The sequence below is a fragment of the Python bivittatus genome, unplaced genomic scaffold (assembly GCF_059951505.1).
Source record: "Python bivittatus isolate LINGU-HERP-01145 unplaced genomic scaffold, Pbiv_v1 ctg000120_np1212, whole genome shotgun sequence".
In the NCBI taxonomy this organism is placed as follows: domain Eukaryota; kingdom Metazoa; phylum Chordata; class Lepidosauria; order Squamata; family Pythonidae; genus Python; species Python bivittatus.
The window spans coordinates 3865257-3883018 of NW_028277037.1; the positions used below are offsets into that span (position 1 = coordinate 3865257).

At 41.8% G+C, this 17762-nt stretch overlaps 1 protein-coding gene across 1 annotated transcript; it reads right to left on the reverse strand.

The window, feature by feature from the left end:
• Positions 1-91: 91 nt before the first annotated feature.
• Positions 92-16771, reverse strand: SEC61A2 (SEC61 translocon subunit alpha 2). The gene is made up of 12 exons (XM_088134856.1): positions 16617-16771; positions 13480-13547; positions 12766-12831; positions 11856-11934; positions 10824-10955; positions 10592-10701; positions 6845-6998; positions 4527-4687; positions 2466-2663; positions 2176-2367; positions 1985-2061; positions 92-1182 (listed from the first exon to the last, which is right to left on the reverse strand). The coding sequence occupies exons 1-12, from the start codon at positions 16621-16623 to the stop codon at positions 996-998; spliced, it is 1431 nt and encodes a 476-aa protein (XP_087990982.1). The 5' UTR covers positions 16624-16771; the 3' UTR covers positions 92-995.
• Positions 16772-17762: the final 991 nt, after the last annotated feature.

A 17762-nucleotide genomic window follows, 5' to 3' on the forward strand; every position in this document is an offset into this window, starting at 1 on the left:
GAAAATGGGAAGAGGGAGCCCTGCACATGCTCCATCGCTTTGCTTCAAAGAGTTACAGGGAAACCATCTTATAAAAGCAGCAAGGGCGAGGTTTTAATTAAATAACTTTAATGTCTAATGTTTACACTGGCTACGTTGCCGCAAAGAAGCACGACAAGATAAGGGCTTTGTTTCTTCTCAACACAAGCCATACCCCTTTAAGAACAACCTCTTTGCTTGGCTGTGTTTTTTTGTCTACTTTGGAAAGAAAGGACATGAGGGTGAAGTTTCAAGCCGCTCGTGGTCTCTTCCCTGTTCCCCCATCCTGAAAGAACTGCAGGCTGAAAGACACCCTGGGGCCCACAGCATGATGGTGCCTGACGGGCTGGCAGAAATCTGGATCGGCTTCACCAGGTCTGCTGCCCCTTAAGTTTCCATGGATCCAAACTGGCAAATGAGGCAGTTGAAATGCTCTTCCACCACTGGCTTAATTTCAGAGTCTGGGGGCTGAGATGTATACTCCAAACAGGGTGTTAAGGTGCAAGGGAGAGTGTTTTTTTCTTTGAGCGTATAAAAGTAATTCATGTAAAATATAGATTTCAAGGAAACAAAGTGACATACTTTTTAAATAAGCCTAAGGGTTCTCATTTGGAGCAACACAGAACTCTTTGCAACGGGTGTCAGACGTACAACGGGTGGAGACACCTTTAATTCCCCCGAGTGTGCAAAGTGTTCACTAGTAACAAAATGGGCACCCATCCAGCCATCTTCACTCTAGTGTTGGAGAGGAGAGGAGATGCATTTTCCAACGCTACAGGCAACACGAGAGAGACTTTTGGATTTTAACCAAGACAATGTAAACTTTGATTGTTAAGGCAGCTGGTTCTGAAGCTGCACACAAGCCCGTTATGAGAAAATGTTTGAAAATGTTCAAAAGGAAAAAAAATGGCATTATTGGATTCAAAGGTTGTCAAAGGACAATTCCCTTCCTCACAAGCCACTTGATATTGGCATGTTTAGAAAAATAAAGCACCTACGCCTCCAACTTCTGCCTGTTCTTTGACAAAGATCTCAAAGTACTGATAAATAATGGTGACCGCAAGCAAAATTCCAGTGCCGGAGCCGATGGCGCCAAGGAAATCAGCCAAGACCGAGAGCGCCCCGATACACAACCCTCCGAAGGCAGCTGCAGTAGGGATGTACCTAAGTGGAGGACAAAAACAAAACTCATTTTAATGGAAACCTACTTGCTTCGGGTCATCGTGCCTTCAATTCCAAGTACTTCTTGATTTAGCAGAGAGACTCACTCTAGAAAGGATCCAGATGAGTAAAGTTAACAGCTGCATTTTTTCATCATGCTCCCCCAAGTCCCAAATTTCCTAGTGCTATCTCCACTAGAGGATAAACCAATTGAAGAGGGTTTTTTTTTAATCCTCAAAAGACTGACTTAATGAGTTCTGTCCACTTACTCCATAGCTAGCAAATGAAAAACTACAGCCTTCAGTATGTCTCATTCCTGCTTTGTTAATTATCAATAGTTATCCAAATGCCATGCGCTGGTCACTATCAAAATCAGGATGTTGATCCTAGGAGGGAATCTAGTCAAAGTTCCTCTATACACACTTAAGATGGCCAAGTTGTCCTTGCCAGTGTATTATTGCTATAAAAATATCCTGCAAGCCTTTGATTTCCATTCAGAACAAGAAATAAGTCAATCCGTGTTTTCTAAGACCGCTTCTGATCTTGCTGGAGGGAAGAGAACAGGAACATAATCTGCCTTTTCTGGTACCCGTTTGCTGGATGTACGGGAGTTATTTATTTCAAGACTTATTTGTTTCTATTAAGGATTGGTTTCAGCAATCCAAATCATTTCTGGAAGTGGTGGAACTAACCAATGAATAGCATGAAAACAGACTCTGGCGCCACTCATCAAGGAAAAAACAAAGAAAAATGCTAAAACAGCTTGGACAGAAAACCCAGTTGTGATTCTCTTTTATCCCCTTACCGATTTAATTCATGAACCATGGATGTATCTCTGTGGCCTCTCATTACCATTTGCTGCTCTTTCAGTTGCTTGGCAACCTGCAAAAATACCTGTGTGTCAATGGATGCAAGGCTTTGCATAAACAAGTGAGAATCAAGAGCCCAGCTGCTGAAGAGGATAGAACAGATGCGGGGGGGGGGGGGGACACCTACATCTTTTGCAGATGATCCAGACACTTCAATCCACGTCTTCGAGAAAAAGGCACAAGAGCCCAACATAAATATAATATACACAATCACATGGACCGGATCCTCAAAGATAGCCCCCATGGATTCTGGAGGGGAGAGGTAATAGCAGAGACCTCCAACAGGATAGGAGCGTGCTGGACCACCACCACTAACGTCCTAGAAAGGAGACAGTGAAAATGTGACACCCTTTACAGATCCCAAAGTAAAACACTGCTACTTTGAAGGTGGTATTATAGGAATAGCTGGATACTTACTGCCCATTGCCCAAGTAAATTTACCAAGAAGTTGCCACTAAACCGCACAGACAACATCTGGGAAATAACATAGAGGTTGGAAACTAAGGCGGACTGAAGAATGATGGGGATGTTGGAGGTATAAAAGAGCTTGATGGGGTAGCTGCTGTATTGCCCACGGTAGCGAGCAGACTTGATTGGGAGATCGACTCGAAATCCCTGTGGGGAAGAGCAAAGGTTATCACCACGCTAGCAGCACATCTGTTTCAAAGCTGCAGAAACTGAGAAGATATTCAGAACTTTGGACCAGCTTGTTTGTTTTCCTGTTACAATTAAACAGGATGGAGAGCGGATGCGAATGTTTCCAGTCATGCTGGCACATCTGAATCTTGCAGTGTAAGAACCAGGAAAAAAAACACCTGAAGTCCTGAGTAGTTTTTCTCTTTCCCCAGCCACCTACCATTCCCCCTCAGTTATCCAGATGACTTGTAATTTCAGCTGACAACTATCCTTAAACCTTCCTGCTTCTTTTGGCTTGATCTGATGTGCTTTGTTTTTCTGGATAGACAGGTCTACCTCTCTTTTCCTCCCATTTGCCAGTTTTACTATAATCTAGAAAGTAAGTCAGCCAACAGCAAAGATTCCTGTTTATCCCACCTCCCCCCGCCTTTACTAGAGAAGGTCAGCCAATCCTTGTCAAAGGCTTTGCTGATAATCATCAACACAAAAGCGTGGAGTTGGAAGAGACTCTAGTCTACTCAATGTCTTATAGAACTGACTTTAAATTTCTTCTTCAAGGTATCCGTACTATCCGTTTCACAGCATTTCTTACATTGCTTGAAACAAAGGCTAATTTAGAGGTAAGTGTGGGTGTAACCCAGTTATAAAGCAGTTTTTCTCAATCTCTCTTTCCACCTCTCTCCCAAATTACTAATATTAGGACTATATTCGCACAATGATTTTAGTAACTGCCAATCTCTAATAAATTAATAAATGTATTACATTTTAAACATGAATTACAACTGGGTTTTAATAAAAATCAATTAAGTTTGCCTAAAACTAAGGTTGCGCAGCACTAGATTCAATATCTGAAAGGCACTTAAGAGCATGCAGGAATGTAAATGTAGTATTTCTGTGCAGTGCCTCAAGGCAGCCACATCTTCTTCAGGGATCACATGGTTGCCTGGGGATTGCAGGAAAAATTATGGCTGTTTCAAAGGGTTGCCAAGTGATGCTATGTGTCTGCTCCCAAGTGCAAAGCCAAAGGGCTGACTAGCCTTACTTAACATTTTTCAAACTTTAAAAAGCTCTTTGTAGAAGTGATCCAGGTGCAGACGTCAGACGCATGAAAATATTCCTTTATGTGCAAGCATCTCTGGATCAGTTTTTAAAATCTAGTGCTGGCGTTAGAAAACTTTTCTAACAAGAGGCAATGTTTTGGATTGGACAGATTAAAACGGATGCAGTTCTGTTCATCAGTTAGCAATCACCTCATTGGGATTTCTGCCCTTCCATGAAAATGCAGGCTTTGGAAATGGCTCTTTTAGAGAAGATTTAAGAATTAAAATTTTAAGCATATTTAAGAATGCGCCATAATGCTTCAGCATTTAAAACAATGCAGAAACAGGCTGTAATCATTTATATTTGACACTTTGGTACAAAAGCTGAACCCCTACTCCACCCCTAAGCTGGAATGTCAAAAAAACAAACACACACACTTAAAGATCAACTCCCCATATGTAATGATTTGAATACTGAAATTAAAAGCGAATGTTTAAAAACAGCTTGATGCTTGACGCAGCACTCTATTAACAAAACTAAGAGCAAACACCTTTCATGCAAATGATGTAGCTGAGTTTAGCTCAGATAACACTGAAATATTAGAAAGCAACCAATTCTAGCCATGAACCTGAACTTGGATGGGGACTACTCTCTCAAAGCATGAGCCTCATTCCTAGTTCAAAGAAAACTCCAGACCGATTGCATTCTCTGATCTTAGGCAGACTAAAATGTTTAATCGCACTTCCTCCTGTCATAAAACAGCAGTTCTATGGCAAAATGCACACTGCAGATTTCTCTTACCTGAAAGTATATGACCACAGCAAACACAAACACTGTTGCAATCAGATTCATGAGATTTGGCAAATTCTGGCGGTAAAACGCCTCCCGCAGAGCACGGACTTTGTCGGTTCGTGTCGCCAAGAGGTGGAACAAGGCAATGACAGCACCCTCAAATTCTGTACCTAGATGTACCAAAAGCCACACGTAAGGTCACTTTGACATGCACTGCGTACGAGCACTGCAATAACAGCCCAACGGAACTCATGCAGAATTCAAGAAGGAAAAGGAACTCACAGAAAAAGGAATTGAGGGAATTAATGGAGTGTTTAATTATTCAATGACAAGGACTGTATATGAATGAAATGAAACGTGTTCAGCTTTTACAGGAACTACCCTCTTTTCAAGACTTACCAAGCAAGGTTTCATGCTTTTGGAAAACCAAGTGCTCGTTCATAACGAGTACATGAAGCTGTACATTCATCCACATTCTCCCAGGATACCGGATAAATTTTCAGGGTGAGCACCGAGAAACAGAAGGGGTTCACAAGAGAGATCTCCAGAATATTTCTCTGTGAATGCCCTAACTCTGCCCCCACTTCCTCAGCATCAAGAGGCACCCTCTACTCATCGGAAGTGGGCTCCCCCCAGCAGAGTTATGTTTTACTTGTACAATTGTCTGTGGGAATATCCTTGAGAGACAGGAGGAGGAAGAGCCGCAGCCATGGCAAAGGTGGAGATCTCAGCCCACCGAAGGAATGGGGGCGCGGAAAGCACCACAGAAGGGACCCTCCCTGGTTCCTTGGAAAGTAAAGCCCAAGGAGGGGAGAATTGCTTTCAGACTCGCTAGATTCTGTTACTGTAACCTTACAATAAGGTAGTGTTAGTGCTCATGGTTTTGGTTTTCTGTCCAGACTACCTCAAAGGGCTGACAACAATCCTTAAACATTTGAAATAACAAAGTAAAGGATGCCTCCATTCTGTCAACAAAAAAACACTCTGGCTATCAGAAGTTTTGGAAACAAACACGTGAAGAGAAAAACAGAGAGAAACAGAAAAGAAAATAGTGTGGCACAGTAGAAGCAGCAACCAGAAACATATTATAAACCAGAGAAAGGGAAATCTGCTGAGAGAGAGAGAGAATCCAGAGGAACTGGACAAGCTTATCCTGAGGTTTGCCGAGTTTCCACTGAGACCAACGGGACTGATCTAGGCACAACTGGGAGCTGGTGTGCACCTCTGGATTTAAAAAAAATTCCTAATTTTGGCCCCAACAATTCAGCTATATTAAATAAAGTTAACATTTCTTTACTGTTAAGATTTCAGATATGCTTTTGATCCAGCATCTGAGATGATCCACCTACAGCGAGTTTATTGTTGTTAAAGTAATAATTGTCCACTGTGCCACAGTATTTCCTTCTGGAGCAACATGACAAAGAGAGGGACAGTAATTCCAGGAACAGTCCCAGATTTCCTATCTGGATTCTCTCAGGCTTCTAGAATGCATGTTGCAATCTGAGAAGCTCCAGAACTTTCATTCTAGCAATAATCTGCACTGATAAGATATATTGACGTGATTTATGCAGAACAGAGGTCCCCAAAATGTCTTGGTTCACAGCACCCTTAGTGTCTCAGTAATTTTTTCATGACACTCCTAGGTTTGTAGTTCATGCAATGTCTGACAGATGTTGAGTATCACTGTATTATCACGCAGTGCCCCTATGAGTTCGCTATGGTGCCCTGGGGCGCCACAGGACAGTTTGGGAACCACAGATGTAGAACCAACTGGAATGGGGAAGGCTCCTACACTCAAATCCTCCTGTACAGAAAAAGTACTTGCCACATTCTGCCCAGATTTGGAGTAAAGATGGCAAACATATTCTCCAGATTCCTGTCTTTCTTGCAACACACAGTGATCTAGACCAGGGGTTTTCAAACTTTTTCAGGCTATGGAACGAGTTTGAGGGGGGGGGGAAACAATCCTGGCACTTTTGAATCAAGAGGCAAAGCTTTAGTGATACAAAATGGGTTGTGTCTGAATGAACTTGGTTGTTTTGACCTTAGCCTCTCACAGAACCCTATCAAGTTCTCCTGGAACTATAGGGTCTTCAAGAACACAGTTTGAAAAACCCGATCTAGGGCATTCCACCGTGGCTGATTAGGGAGAGACTATCACTGCATTAAGGAAACCAAAAAAAAAAAAAAGAGCAACCATGTGTTGTGACAATAGGCCAAGTCTTCACACCAAGGCCCTTCCTAGCTCCTAGGCCATGGTTGCTCTCTGCAAGAGGCTGATAAAGCATGCAACTGGTCAAAACATCAGCTGTGCAAACGTACTATACCTCTGCCAGTGTTAATGGTAGTAGGGCTAAAGGCCTTCCAGACAATGGTTTCACAGATGTTGGTGGCAATGAAGAGAGAAATGCCGGATCCCAAGCCATAACCTTTCTGCAGAAGCTCATCAAGCAGCAGTACTATCAAGCCAGCAACAAACAACTGTGGGGGGGAATTCCAAAAGGTCCATAACTTTGCGCTCAAAAACCCTGCCGTTTGCTCACAAGTAAAGCATAATCACTATTCATTCTGCAATGGATGTGGGCTTTGCTTGCCTTTCTAACTTTTTTGGGTAACTACTGAAGTCCTGTCGATGCTGCAGCCCTTAGCTAGGCATCCTTGAAAGAAATGAGAAAGGTAAAGTCTTGGCTTGGGCAGCAATATGCACATGGTTTGCTGTTGCTTTCTGAGCCCAGGGAAAATCAGCTAGCAGGCCAAAGTTCATTAGGAAACCAAGTTGTGTTAATTCCTGAGGCTCCTTGGGGAAATAATTTTCTCGGGGGTGGCAGAAACCTGTTAACTACCTCTCTTTTCCAAGCTATACTGCATTTTGCTATCATTAAGAGGTCCAATCCTATCCCTTCAGTAGCACATAACAAATTATAAAATATAATGCAGGGAACAATTTTAAACCACTTTTAATTACTCCTGTAGCTTATCATCATAAACAAAATCTGCCATCTTTGGTACTGAATGGGGTGGCACTGCCCCAGACAGACCCTGTGCGCAATCTGGGGGTCCTCCTGGACTCATGACTCTTGCTCAAAGAGCAGGTGGCAGTTGTGGCTAGGAGGGCCTTTGCACAGCTTCATGTTGTGCGCCAGTTGCGCCCATTCCTAGATGAGAGGGACCTAATCTCTGTCACTCATGCCCTGGTCACCTCCCGTTTGGATTTCTGTAATGCGCTCTACATGGGGCTGCCCTTGAAGAGTATCCAGAAGCTTCAGCTGGCGCACAATGCAGCATCACAGGCAGTTGTGTGTGCCCCTAGGGCGGGACATTACACCTCTGCTTCGCGAGCTGCACTGGTTGCCAGTTTGCTTCTGGGTCCAATTCAAGGTGCTGCTTTTGACCTTTAAAGCCCTTCATGGGATGGGGCCAGGTTACCTGAGGGACCGCCTCTCCCCGATTACATCTGCCCGTCCCAACAGGTCTGGCAGAGAAGGCATGCTGCGGGTTCTGTCTGCCAGAGAATTACATTTGGCAGGTCCCAGGAGGAGGGCCTTCTCTGCCGTGGCGCCCTTCTTGTGAAATCTTCTCCTCCCAGAAGTGAGATTAGCTCCATCCCTCTTAACATTCCGTGAGTCCCTCAAGACCTGGTTATGGGATCAGGCCTGGGGCTCCCAGGGGACCGGGGAGATTTTACGATGGCTCCCTTATTAATTTTATCTCCTCCTATTTTGTGTGTTTTTACAGTTTTGTATGTGTAATTGTTTTTATGTATTTATTTTTTAATTGTTGTATGCCACCCAGAATCACCTTGTGTGAGATGGGCGGCTATATAAATATGATAAATAAATAAAAATAAATTAATAAAATGCTGACGTATTTCTAGGTTTAGTAGACATACTCAAAGGTTAGGTTACTTTGAAACAATTTTTATGCCACTGCTCATTCGGCTGATACTTTACAACTGACTGATAAAATTGATTTTATTTGGCCTAGGGGAGTAAACCCAATTAATTACCGTATTTTTCCGTCAATAAGACGCCCCCATGTACAAGACGACCCCCACTTTTCCAACCCAAAATTAAGAAATCAATATTTTAAAGATAGTGCAGAACACATTTTTATTTAGTAATTAGTTACCGTTTACCTGATACACTCGGTGGGAGGAGGTCCAAACCGTCTCTCTGCAGCTCTATTTCCATGCTCTTTTGCATAACTGATTACATTCAATCATGAGTGAAACTGCCAATAGCTTGTCTTTGCAAACAGACTTCCTCTAATTGGTTTGTTCAGCATCAGCTGACGTCAGTTACATCAGGCTCGTGATTGGAGGAAGTCTGTTTGGGAGACAAGCTATTTCACTCGTGATTGGAGGCTAGCAATAGGCGCAGCGGCTTAATGACGCTGAAAGTTGCCGGCCAGAAATGGTCGACGCTTCAGCGGTTCGAGTCCAGCCTTCGCGTTAACAGGGTGAGTTCCTGTTTCCTCCCCAGTTCCTGTCAACCCAACAGTTCGAAAACTCACGTGAGTGGATAAATGGGGACTCTCACCCCGGTGGGAGGAAAAATGCTGGCGGCACCTTGCAAAAAGGAGTCGGGAGCAGTTGCCGGTAAGCGCGAAAAACCACGCGCGCCCGAAAAGGGCACGAAGCAACAGAAACCCCGCCTCCTGAGCTTGCCAGCTGGGCTCTGCTCTAGGAAGGAGGCTCTGGCAAGCCACTTCCGAAACAATTGCCTTGAAAACTGCAAGGGCTTGTCCAAGCAGTCACTGCAGAGTCGGTAACGACTGAGCGCAGATAAAAAAAAATAGGAGGAAGCCTCTTTGCAGAAACAAAGTATGGGCAGTTTTGCAACCGCGCGGTTCTCTCCTCGGCTGACTTTGAATAAGATGCCCTTCAATTTTTAGTGTAAGGATTTTAGAAAAAAGTGTCGTCTTATAGTCGGAAAAATACGGTAATTCAAATTAACATTTTCCTTCTGTTACACTGAAAATTACAAATTGGCAACAATTTTTAAGGATTTCAGAGAAGACTCTGGCAATATGTTACAACCGTGCAATTCTGTTAAATCAAATTCATCCAGGTTAAGTAATGCATGTTTTAAGATGATCTGACAAACATATCTGCCTAGAAATATTTTGGGGAACAATTGGCAAATAATAGTAATAGTAGTAGTAGTAGTGGTAGTAGTAGTAATACTAATAATACTACTAATAATAATTCTTCACATGCTTTACAACAGGGTGAGCAATGCTTTTACATACTTTTCAACCTTCCTTCCTTCAGTCTCACAAGTGACACTTGAGTATTTTATTATTTTTAAGGATTAAAAGGTAACATTAAACACCCTAAAAGCTGACTTCTTTTATCAATAAATTCAGAAAAGAAGAAACATTAGATCAGAGGTAGACATTACACATGAGTTTGCTCATCTCCATCTCGGTAGCTGCTGCTGGTTGGGTAGAGAACTCGCCAATTTGAAACTTTTTTCTACTATGAAACACGACTGGTTAGAGAAAAACAGCCAATTTAAAACTGCTGCCTTCCAGAGTTTGGTATATAGTCTAGTACCAGTTCTTGCCTAAGCAACTGTAACATACAGAATCAAATTTATTTTTTTGGACAGCAAGGCAAGGACAAAATTGTCCAGTGATTCCAACAGTGCTCCACCTTGTCCAGATCTCTTCTGGAAGATGAGTGAGACTCCTGAGAAGATTTTAGTGAAGCATGGGAAATTACAGAGGAAGTATTTGCCCATCTTCTCCCCGGATACCCATACCAACAGAAGGCTCCCATCACTGGATGAAAGTGTTTGATTTCATCCCAACGAACAGAAGAACCCACAATGACTCAGTGAGCTGAAGGCTTTTTGTGAAGAAGGATTGTCTCCGAAAGGACCATCATGCCATCAAAAACTACTTAAGCCTTCTGTACATAATAGCACTGTAGGTCTTGGAATATATATTTGCAGCTTTCAAATCTTCCAAACTTGCTGAGTCTAGTATTAAACTCTCCCTGCCTCCTCACCCCACAGATATATTGAAAGCTATACAAACATATCAGGAAGCATTAGCAAGAAAGAATTTACCTGGATTATAATCAGGAGACAGATTCCAGCCCCCATCTCAGAAGGATCCCCGTACATCCCAGTCATGACATATACAATTGCTTGCCCAATAGTAATAATCATTCCAAACACTGAAACAAGAAAACAAACAATCATGTCCTCTTCCTACAACCATACAGGCTTAAGTAGTTAGATGTTGCATTTGCTAAGGAGAAAAAGAAAGTTCCATCAAGGCACAGAAATTAATGCTCACACTTCTGAGCACCATTGAACAGAGCTCGATCTTTTGGTGTATCGCCAACTTCAATGATCTTGGCTCCAGCCAGCAGCTGCATAATTAAGCCAGAAGTCACAATAGGAGAGATACCCAACTCCATTAAAGTGCCTGTAGAAGAAGGATGGAAGGGAAACAAACAAGCAAACAAATGTTTAATAGTGGTGTTCTGTATTATAGAATTCTTAATCATGTCCTTAAATATTCCATATTCATCATCATGTATTTTTCCAATGACGCAGTTTCTATATTTTATATCTTCTTGCTCATACTGTTATTCATGGTTATTAGTCTTTAAAGATCATATTCCATGTATTTGCAACAATTTCTGGGTAATTATGCATCACAGAGTCTGGTAGCATCTTTTTCTGACTAACACTTTTTATTAAAAGGCATCAGCTTTTCTGAGCTGCAGCTCCCTTCACTGGATGCATTGAATGGCTTGACTGATGTAGCATTTAAACTGGAATGAGGCAGGGAGGGGAAGACAGGTTGGTTGTGCAGAAGTAGGTTACATGTGACAGAGATTGCAAGTATCTTATCAATTAACAACTGCAAAGTGTTAAAAACCCATTGTATTTGCTGAGGCCTTCTGAGATTGCCTGAACTCTTTTGATGTAGTGTATGTGTTTCAGGTCTAAGGTGTCAGGCCATCACAAGTATGAGACCTATAGCAGGGGTTGCTCTATATCTGAAATATTTGAATGCTGTTTTATGAATCATGAAGCTTTAATGTTGCTTTTAGGATTCATGTTACACGTTCTGATTATTTATTATTTTATGGAAGCTGTTCAGAGCCTTAGCAATGGGACAAGCTATTTAATTTTTAAGGATGGCCCCTGGCTGAAAAATATTGCCCTCCCCTAATTTAAAATCTAGGGCAGGCATCAGTACATTGGAGAACCTAAGGACAAATGTGGTTTCCCCCCCAGAAATCTAAGCTACTTTCCTATCAAAATTAGTAAGCCAAAGAGACAGTGGCAGATGAAAAAGTGAGTGAAGTCCACTAACCTCTGTTTGATGCAAGAATGACCCTCATCCAATAGAAAGGATCTGCAGAGTCTGAGGACATTATTCCAAATAACGGTATCTACAAGATTCATAACAATATTAAGCATGAAAAAATAAAACACAATCAAAGGCAATTTTGAGAAAGGTACACACAATACTGAATCATTTTAGACAAAAACAGCAAAGCAATTTTTGATGGAGACTATACAGGGGCTTGTATTGTCAATATTTTATTTCATGCCCTTCTGGATCACACAGTATCTGGCAAGTGCTTGACATGCTATATTATACTAAGAACCTCCAGGGCAGGAAGATTATATTCTAAAACACTCAAAGATTTTAAAAGCCCTACATTACTTTTGAGTCAATGCAATAATTTGCAATACTTTTTTTCAAGTTAGCTTTCATTATAAAAGCTGTCAATGATGTCAAATGTCTGGAACTATCAGTATCCTTTACAGTTTCCAAAAGTTCACACTAATGCTTCATTATTAGCAACACTAATAATTTAGTTATTTAAGAACATTTATAGGCAGTCCACTCCGTTAACATCTCAATGCGACTTACAAAAATACAACAAAAACAGCAATAATAATTACAGAGAAGAAATACAGAATGCAAAACTAACAGAACGTTCTTAACCTTAAAACACTAAGCCATTAAACAGAAGAAAGTATTTTTGTAGTCTGCCTTCCTAAATTGGAATAAGGTGGGGGCTTCCTTCAAAATTAGGTCCAACTTCATTTACCTTGAAAGCAACAGAAATAACTGTTGACATCAAAGGGCTTCTGCAGCAGGACCTGCAATGGTGACCCTGTTGATTACCTAAGAACGCAGGGCAGACAGTAGGCTGGTCTGACAGAAGGTGAATATTTAAAGAACCTTGGCCCATAACTAGGTCAATTCTTACCTGGCAGCATACTAAAAAAATGAAGAGGGTGATCGCTGTCCACAAAACCTTTTCTCTGAATTGAATCTGTAAAGCACAACAAATAAAACCAAGTTAATCAATAGAGAATTTTTAGGACAGCAAGATAAAAAACCACAACCCAGTGTTACAATATATGTAAAATAAACTTACACTTAGTTATATGGAATTATTAGATGTACACAGCAAGTAGGTTCAAAGAGTAAATCCAATGATGGGCTGGGATCTTGGTGGACAACAGTGTCATGCTAGATGTATAGTTTTTATACTTTCACAAATGCTTCCCTATGTTGTTGCTGGATAAATCTAAGTCCATTTCTATGCATGACTAAAGGGAAATATTTCTTCTAGTGGGCTAAATGGATGCTCAATGAAATCTGATGCACGTGTACTCAGAAATAAGTCAGCAAAATCAGCAGAACTTGCTTTCAGAGGTATATAAAACTCCAGCCTTAACAGTAACCTATGCTTGCTGAATTGTGTCCAACATGGCTAAATCAAAGAAGAACAAAGAGAATTCATCAACCCACGCTAGACATCAACAATCTCATTCTGATATTTGAAAATTACATACCCAAATTTCCCATAATTTCTTTTCACAAACTGATTTCATACTGTTAATAAGACTTACTTAGAACTTTAGTCTTATTTAAAAAGCATTCTGTGAATTTTGCATAAGCAAGGCAAAGCACTTACTTTTCTTTCAGGCTTCTGGATTTCAGGTAAAACAGCACAGAAGGGCTTAATGAGTTCCAGAAATTTGACTGTTAAAGAAAAAGACACACATGTATGATTTCCATTACAGTGATAATAAAAGTGAGGATAAAAGTACAGAACATGCAAAGCATTAATTTGTCAAGAAAACCTGTGTTCTTAACTGTCTGTAAATATTTGCCTTGCTTTAATATCTAAGGCATAGAACAGGGCTATGTTCATTTTGCATGTGATTTGGAAGAACTGTTTCAGACGTCACCATGTAGAGTACTTCTCTGTTATTCACTAAAGCAGCCCCAACATTTTCAGGCTTCTGTGCCAGCCTGAAAAAAAGATGCTGCTGCTTTAAAAGTCTAAATGTCACTTTTAAAGCAGCAACATCTTTTTTTAGGCCTGTACAGAAGCTAGTAAAGAATTGGGCTGCTTTAATGAATGGCAGAGAAGTGATGTGTTCACGCAGGGTCCAAAGCTCTCCTTCCTAACCATTTGCAAAGCAAGCACAGCTCTAGCCCAGATTACAGTTTATTTTGCTGTATTCCCAGTTTCTTAAGAACTATAAGCTCCAATCAAAGGACGATCTTCAGTCCATAAAGATATGGTAGGGATCTCATGGCAGGGAATAGAAAATAACAATTATTTTCTATTTATTTATAAAGACATGAGGTTGACTTCGGGTCCCTAGGTGGTTAAGTGGTATCATTTTCCCACCATTGGAGCTAAAAATGCAGTACTATGATGAGTGCAATATGCTTGTGAGGGAGCATAATAAATAGTTACAAATAACTCCATTTTAAATATCCCTTGATGTTTAGGTTGACTCCCATCACCCCTACGCTACATTAAAAAATGCTTAAAGTGGTTTGCTTTCTTAATGGTCCACAAAAGCTCTGAATGACAGTAGAGTGAGCCATTTAAAAGGTCAGGAATCACTGGCCTAGTTAAATATCAATGCTAAATAATCATTTTAGAATTTCCTTCTAGAAGCAGCACTCCTAATGGAATGCGTAATTTGTAGCTACTGCATCTGAGGGGCTCTCTGACCCTTGCACCACAGGGAAATTCACTAGTAAGTGTTCTAGAGTGAATCCCTTTAAATAGCAGCATTGCAATTATTTTTTAAAATGTCATTTGCAAAAGAAATGAATTAGCATCTCCTGGAAGAAATGAGTCTAGGCTAAAAAGTGCTGATGTACCTAACTTTCGGCAAGAATGATATAAACCCTTGGATTACCCAGCCTAAAACCGCAATACATAAAAGTCCATACCCATATCTAGCCTGATGCTGACCTCACAAGACCTATCACAGTCACCTGCAACACCAGGGAAAATACATTTGCTCATCCTACCATTATCTACATATGACCAATGCTCCAATATAGTGAAATGCACAGTATAATAAATGGACATCAATTGATTAATTAAAGACATATTTGACCACAGAAATGACAATATTCAAGCACCAGTGGGGGAACACTTTACTTCTGGAGAACATTCTGTCACTGGCCTCAGTGGGGCCAACCTTGGGAAAGGAATTACACAGCCTGATTAAGAAGATGTGATTATTGTATAAGAAATGGTCTTATATTATAGATACAAGAATGGATGTATCACAGCTAACTGCTGCTTTATGTTTAGTCACATCCAAATCAAGTCTCTCTCTCACTTTTTAATTATTTCTCCTTTCTTACCTGCCCAAATAAATATTTCTGCACAAATTGCTCGTCTCAACAGAATAATTATATATAGATTTGTGCACTGATGGACTGGATCCATGAAAGCTTATGAGCCAATATATTTGTTAGCTTTATGTGCAATCTTGTTACTTTTATGAAAATGCAACACTTTTCCTAACCTTATTTCAGCTTAGGGAAATAAATTGTTTTGTGTAAGAACTGTGGGGCCCTTCAGAGGTTGGAAATTAAAACTCCTAGAATCCATGACTGTTGGTTTGAGTTTATTGTATTATAGTTCAAGAAATCTAGAAGACCGTATTTTTACCTCCCTATGCTGAGTTGGCCTTCATACTTCATTGGCTATATAAATTGGTTTAATAAATAATAATAAATACTCATTTGAAGGCCAAAGGATGCCATGCATTTAACAAGCACCTATTATCTCAAGATACATCCGGCAACAACTACCTATTTAAAAGCAGATATGTTTTCCTAAGGCAACTTCTGCAAGTACAAATTTGTGCAACCGATTGATTTACAATGAGAGAGTAGTGAAATCTATACAAAACAGACAACTGAGATATTTTTCACTGAAAAAAGTTTAGTAAAACTTGATACCTTCTACCATCATGTCTACCAGCAACAAAATCTGAGCAAACGAGAGCGCTCATTTTACTTATTTTCATATTTTGCATTCCTCTCAGAGCCTAGCAACAGCGCTGAAACCAACCTATCTGCAGGTACGAGAGCAGGAAAAGGCAAAAAGCATGCAGGTCTATTTTTTGAGAACGGGTGTTGGAGGCAATAATGCCAATATTTGCCTAGGCAGGTTTGTACCAACACCAATCCGGGGGCGACAATGTTCAACAAGCCCCAGTGGCCACGAAAGAAAGAAAGAAAGAAAGAAAGAAAGAAAGAAAGAAAGAAAGAAAGAAAGAAAGAAAGAAAGAAAGAAAGAAAGAAAGAAAGAAGCAACTATATTATTTTAATTCTCTTGTAGCCTAGCTCTGCATGCCAATACCAGGGGCATAAACCACAAAAAGTCTATTTTGCGGGCCACCAAGCAACTGTCCGATAAGCCAGAAGAGGGGACAAATATTTGGGATGCATTTTGCATGGTGGCACGGGGTGGGATGGGGTGGGGGGTAAGGAGCAACATGGGTGCCTTAAATTTTGCAAACCCTTAAGCAGCCCCTTAGTTCAACCCTAGAAAGTCCTGAACTCCCCCCCCCCCCACATTCTAGAGTGCCATTTCCTTCCTCGAGAAAAGGAGAATGTTGCCTTCCATGACCCCGGAGCAGATACATAACTGCAATCATATTATTAATAAGGCTATGACGACTGATAATAGCAATGAGGAGGAGGAGGAGGGTGGCGACTTGGTGCTGCAATCTCAGCCCAGCCTCCTCCGCGGAGCCCGCCGCCCAGCCCCGTCCCACCACTCACTCCCCATGCTGGCGGAGGCGGGATCCGCCCGGGCTCGGCGCCCTCCGGCTCGCAAGCAGGCGGCGGCTGCGGCAGCAACTCCCCTTCCCCGCCTCCGGCCTCCTCGCCGCTGCGGAGGATGCCGGCCTCCGCCCACGTGACCAGTGACGTCTTAATCGGCGCGACGGCAGGGCCGGGGAGAGCAGGGGAGGGTCTCGCCTCCACTCCCGCCCGGGGGCGTCTGGGCCAAACCAACACCGCCCAACCCCGGGGGGAGGCCTAGTTGTCCGTTTTCTCATCGCCCTGGCCTGCCCAGCAGTCGAGGGAGGCGGTGGATAAACAAACCCCCCTCCGCTTTGGAAACGGATGGGCGGTCTTCCCTCCTGGGACAGAACGGTGTGCGTGAAGCCCTTTGCAAGCAGCGTGGGCTGTGCGTGGCTGGGGATGATGGGGGGGAGGGTCCAGCCCCCTTTGGAGGCAGTGGAGCGGGCATCGTCTTTCTTAAGGGGAAAGTGCACGAGAGGAAGAAATGGGAAGTGCATCAGATGAAGAACGGACACCGATGTTCTGGGGTCTGTGCTGCATCGAGTGCATTTAAAAAAACGAAGATTTGCAAAAAGGGTCGGGTCTTGGTTGGAGTCTTCCTGCACATCTCCAGATTTCTCATCCCATCCCATTCCATTCCTGTAGTGATTTCATTTTTTCAGCATTCAAGTGTCAGCTTTTTCATTCATTCATTCATTCATTCATTCATTCATTCATTCATTCATTCATTCATTCATTCATTCATTCATTCATTCATTCGAATAGCCGCCCATTTCACCTGTGTGACTCTGACTGGCTTGCAAAGTTAAAAACAAGCAAAACGCATATAAATAAATAAATAAACAAAACTCAGCGCAAATAAATTAAATCAATTAAAAACAATTCACCATTAACCATAAAATGTAAAAACTAACTGTAAACATTATCTCTGGAAAGACCCTCTATCCTGCTCTTGGTGCCCCTGAAATGGCTTTATTGCAGTGCTTCTGAACCTTGGCAACTGGACTTCAACTCCCAGAATTCCCCAGCCAGCCATGCTGGCTGGGGAATTCTGGGAGTTGAAGTCCACACATCTTAAAGTTGCCAAGGTTCAGAAACACTGATCTTTTGTGTTCTGGTGGC

Excerpts from the sequence above, each read along its gene's own strand:
- SEC61A2 (XM_088134856.1), bottom strand. Across the intron at positions 10,956-11,855 it reads CATTCTTGCATCAAACAGAG|GCACTTTAATGGAGTTGGGT; the intron begins GTTAGTGGACTT and ends CTTCTTCTACAG. Across the intron at positions 4,688-6,844 it reads TACCATTAACACTGGCAGAG|GTACAGAATTTGAGGGTGCT; the intron begins GTATAGTACGTT and ends TGGTACATCTAG.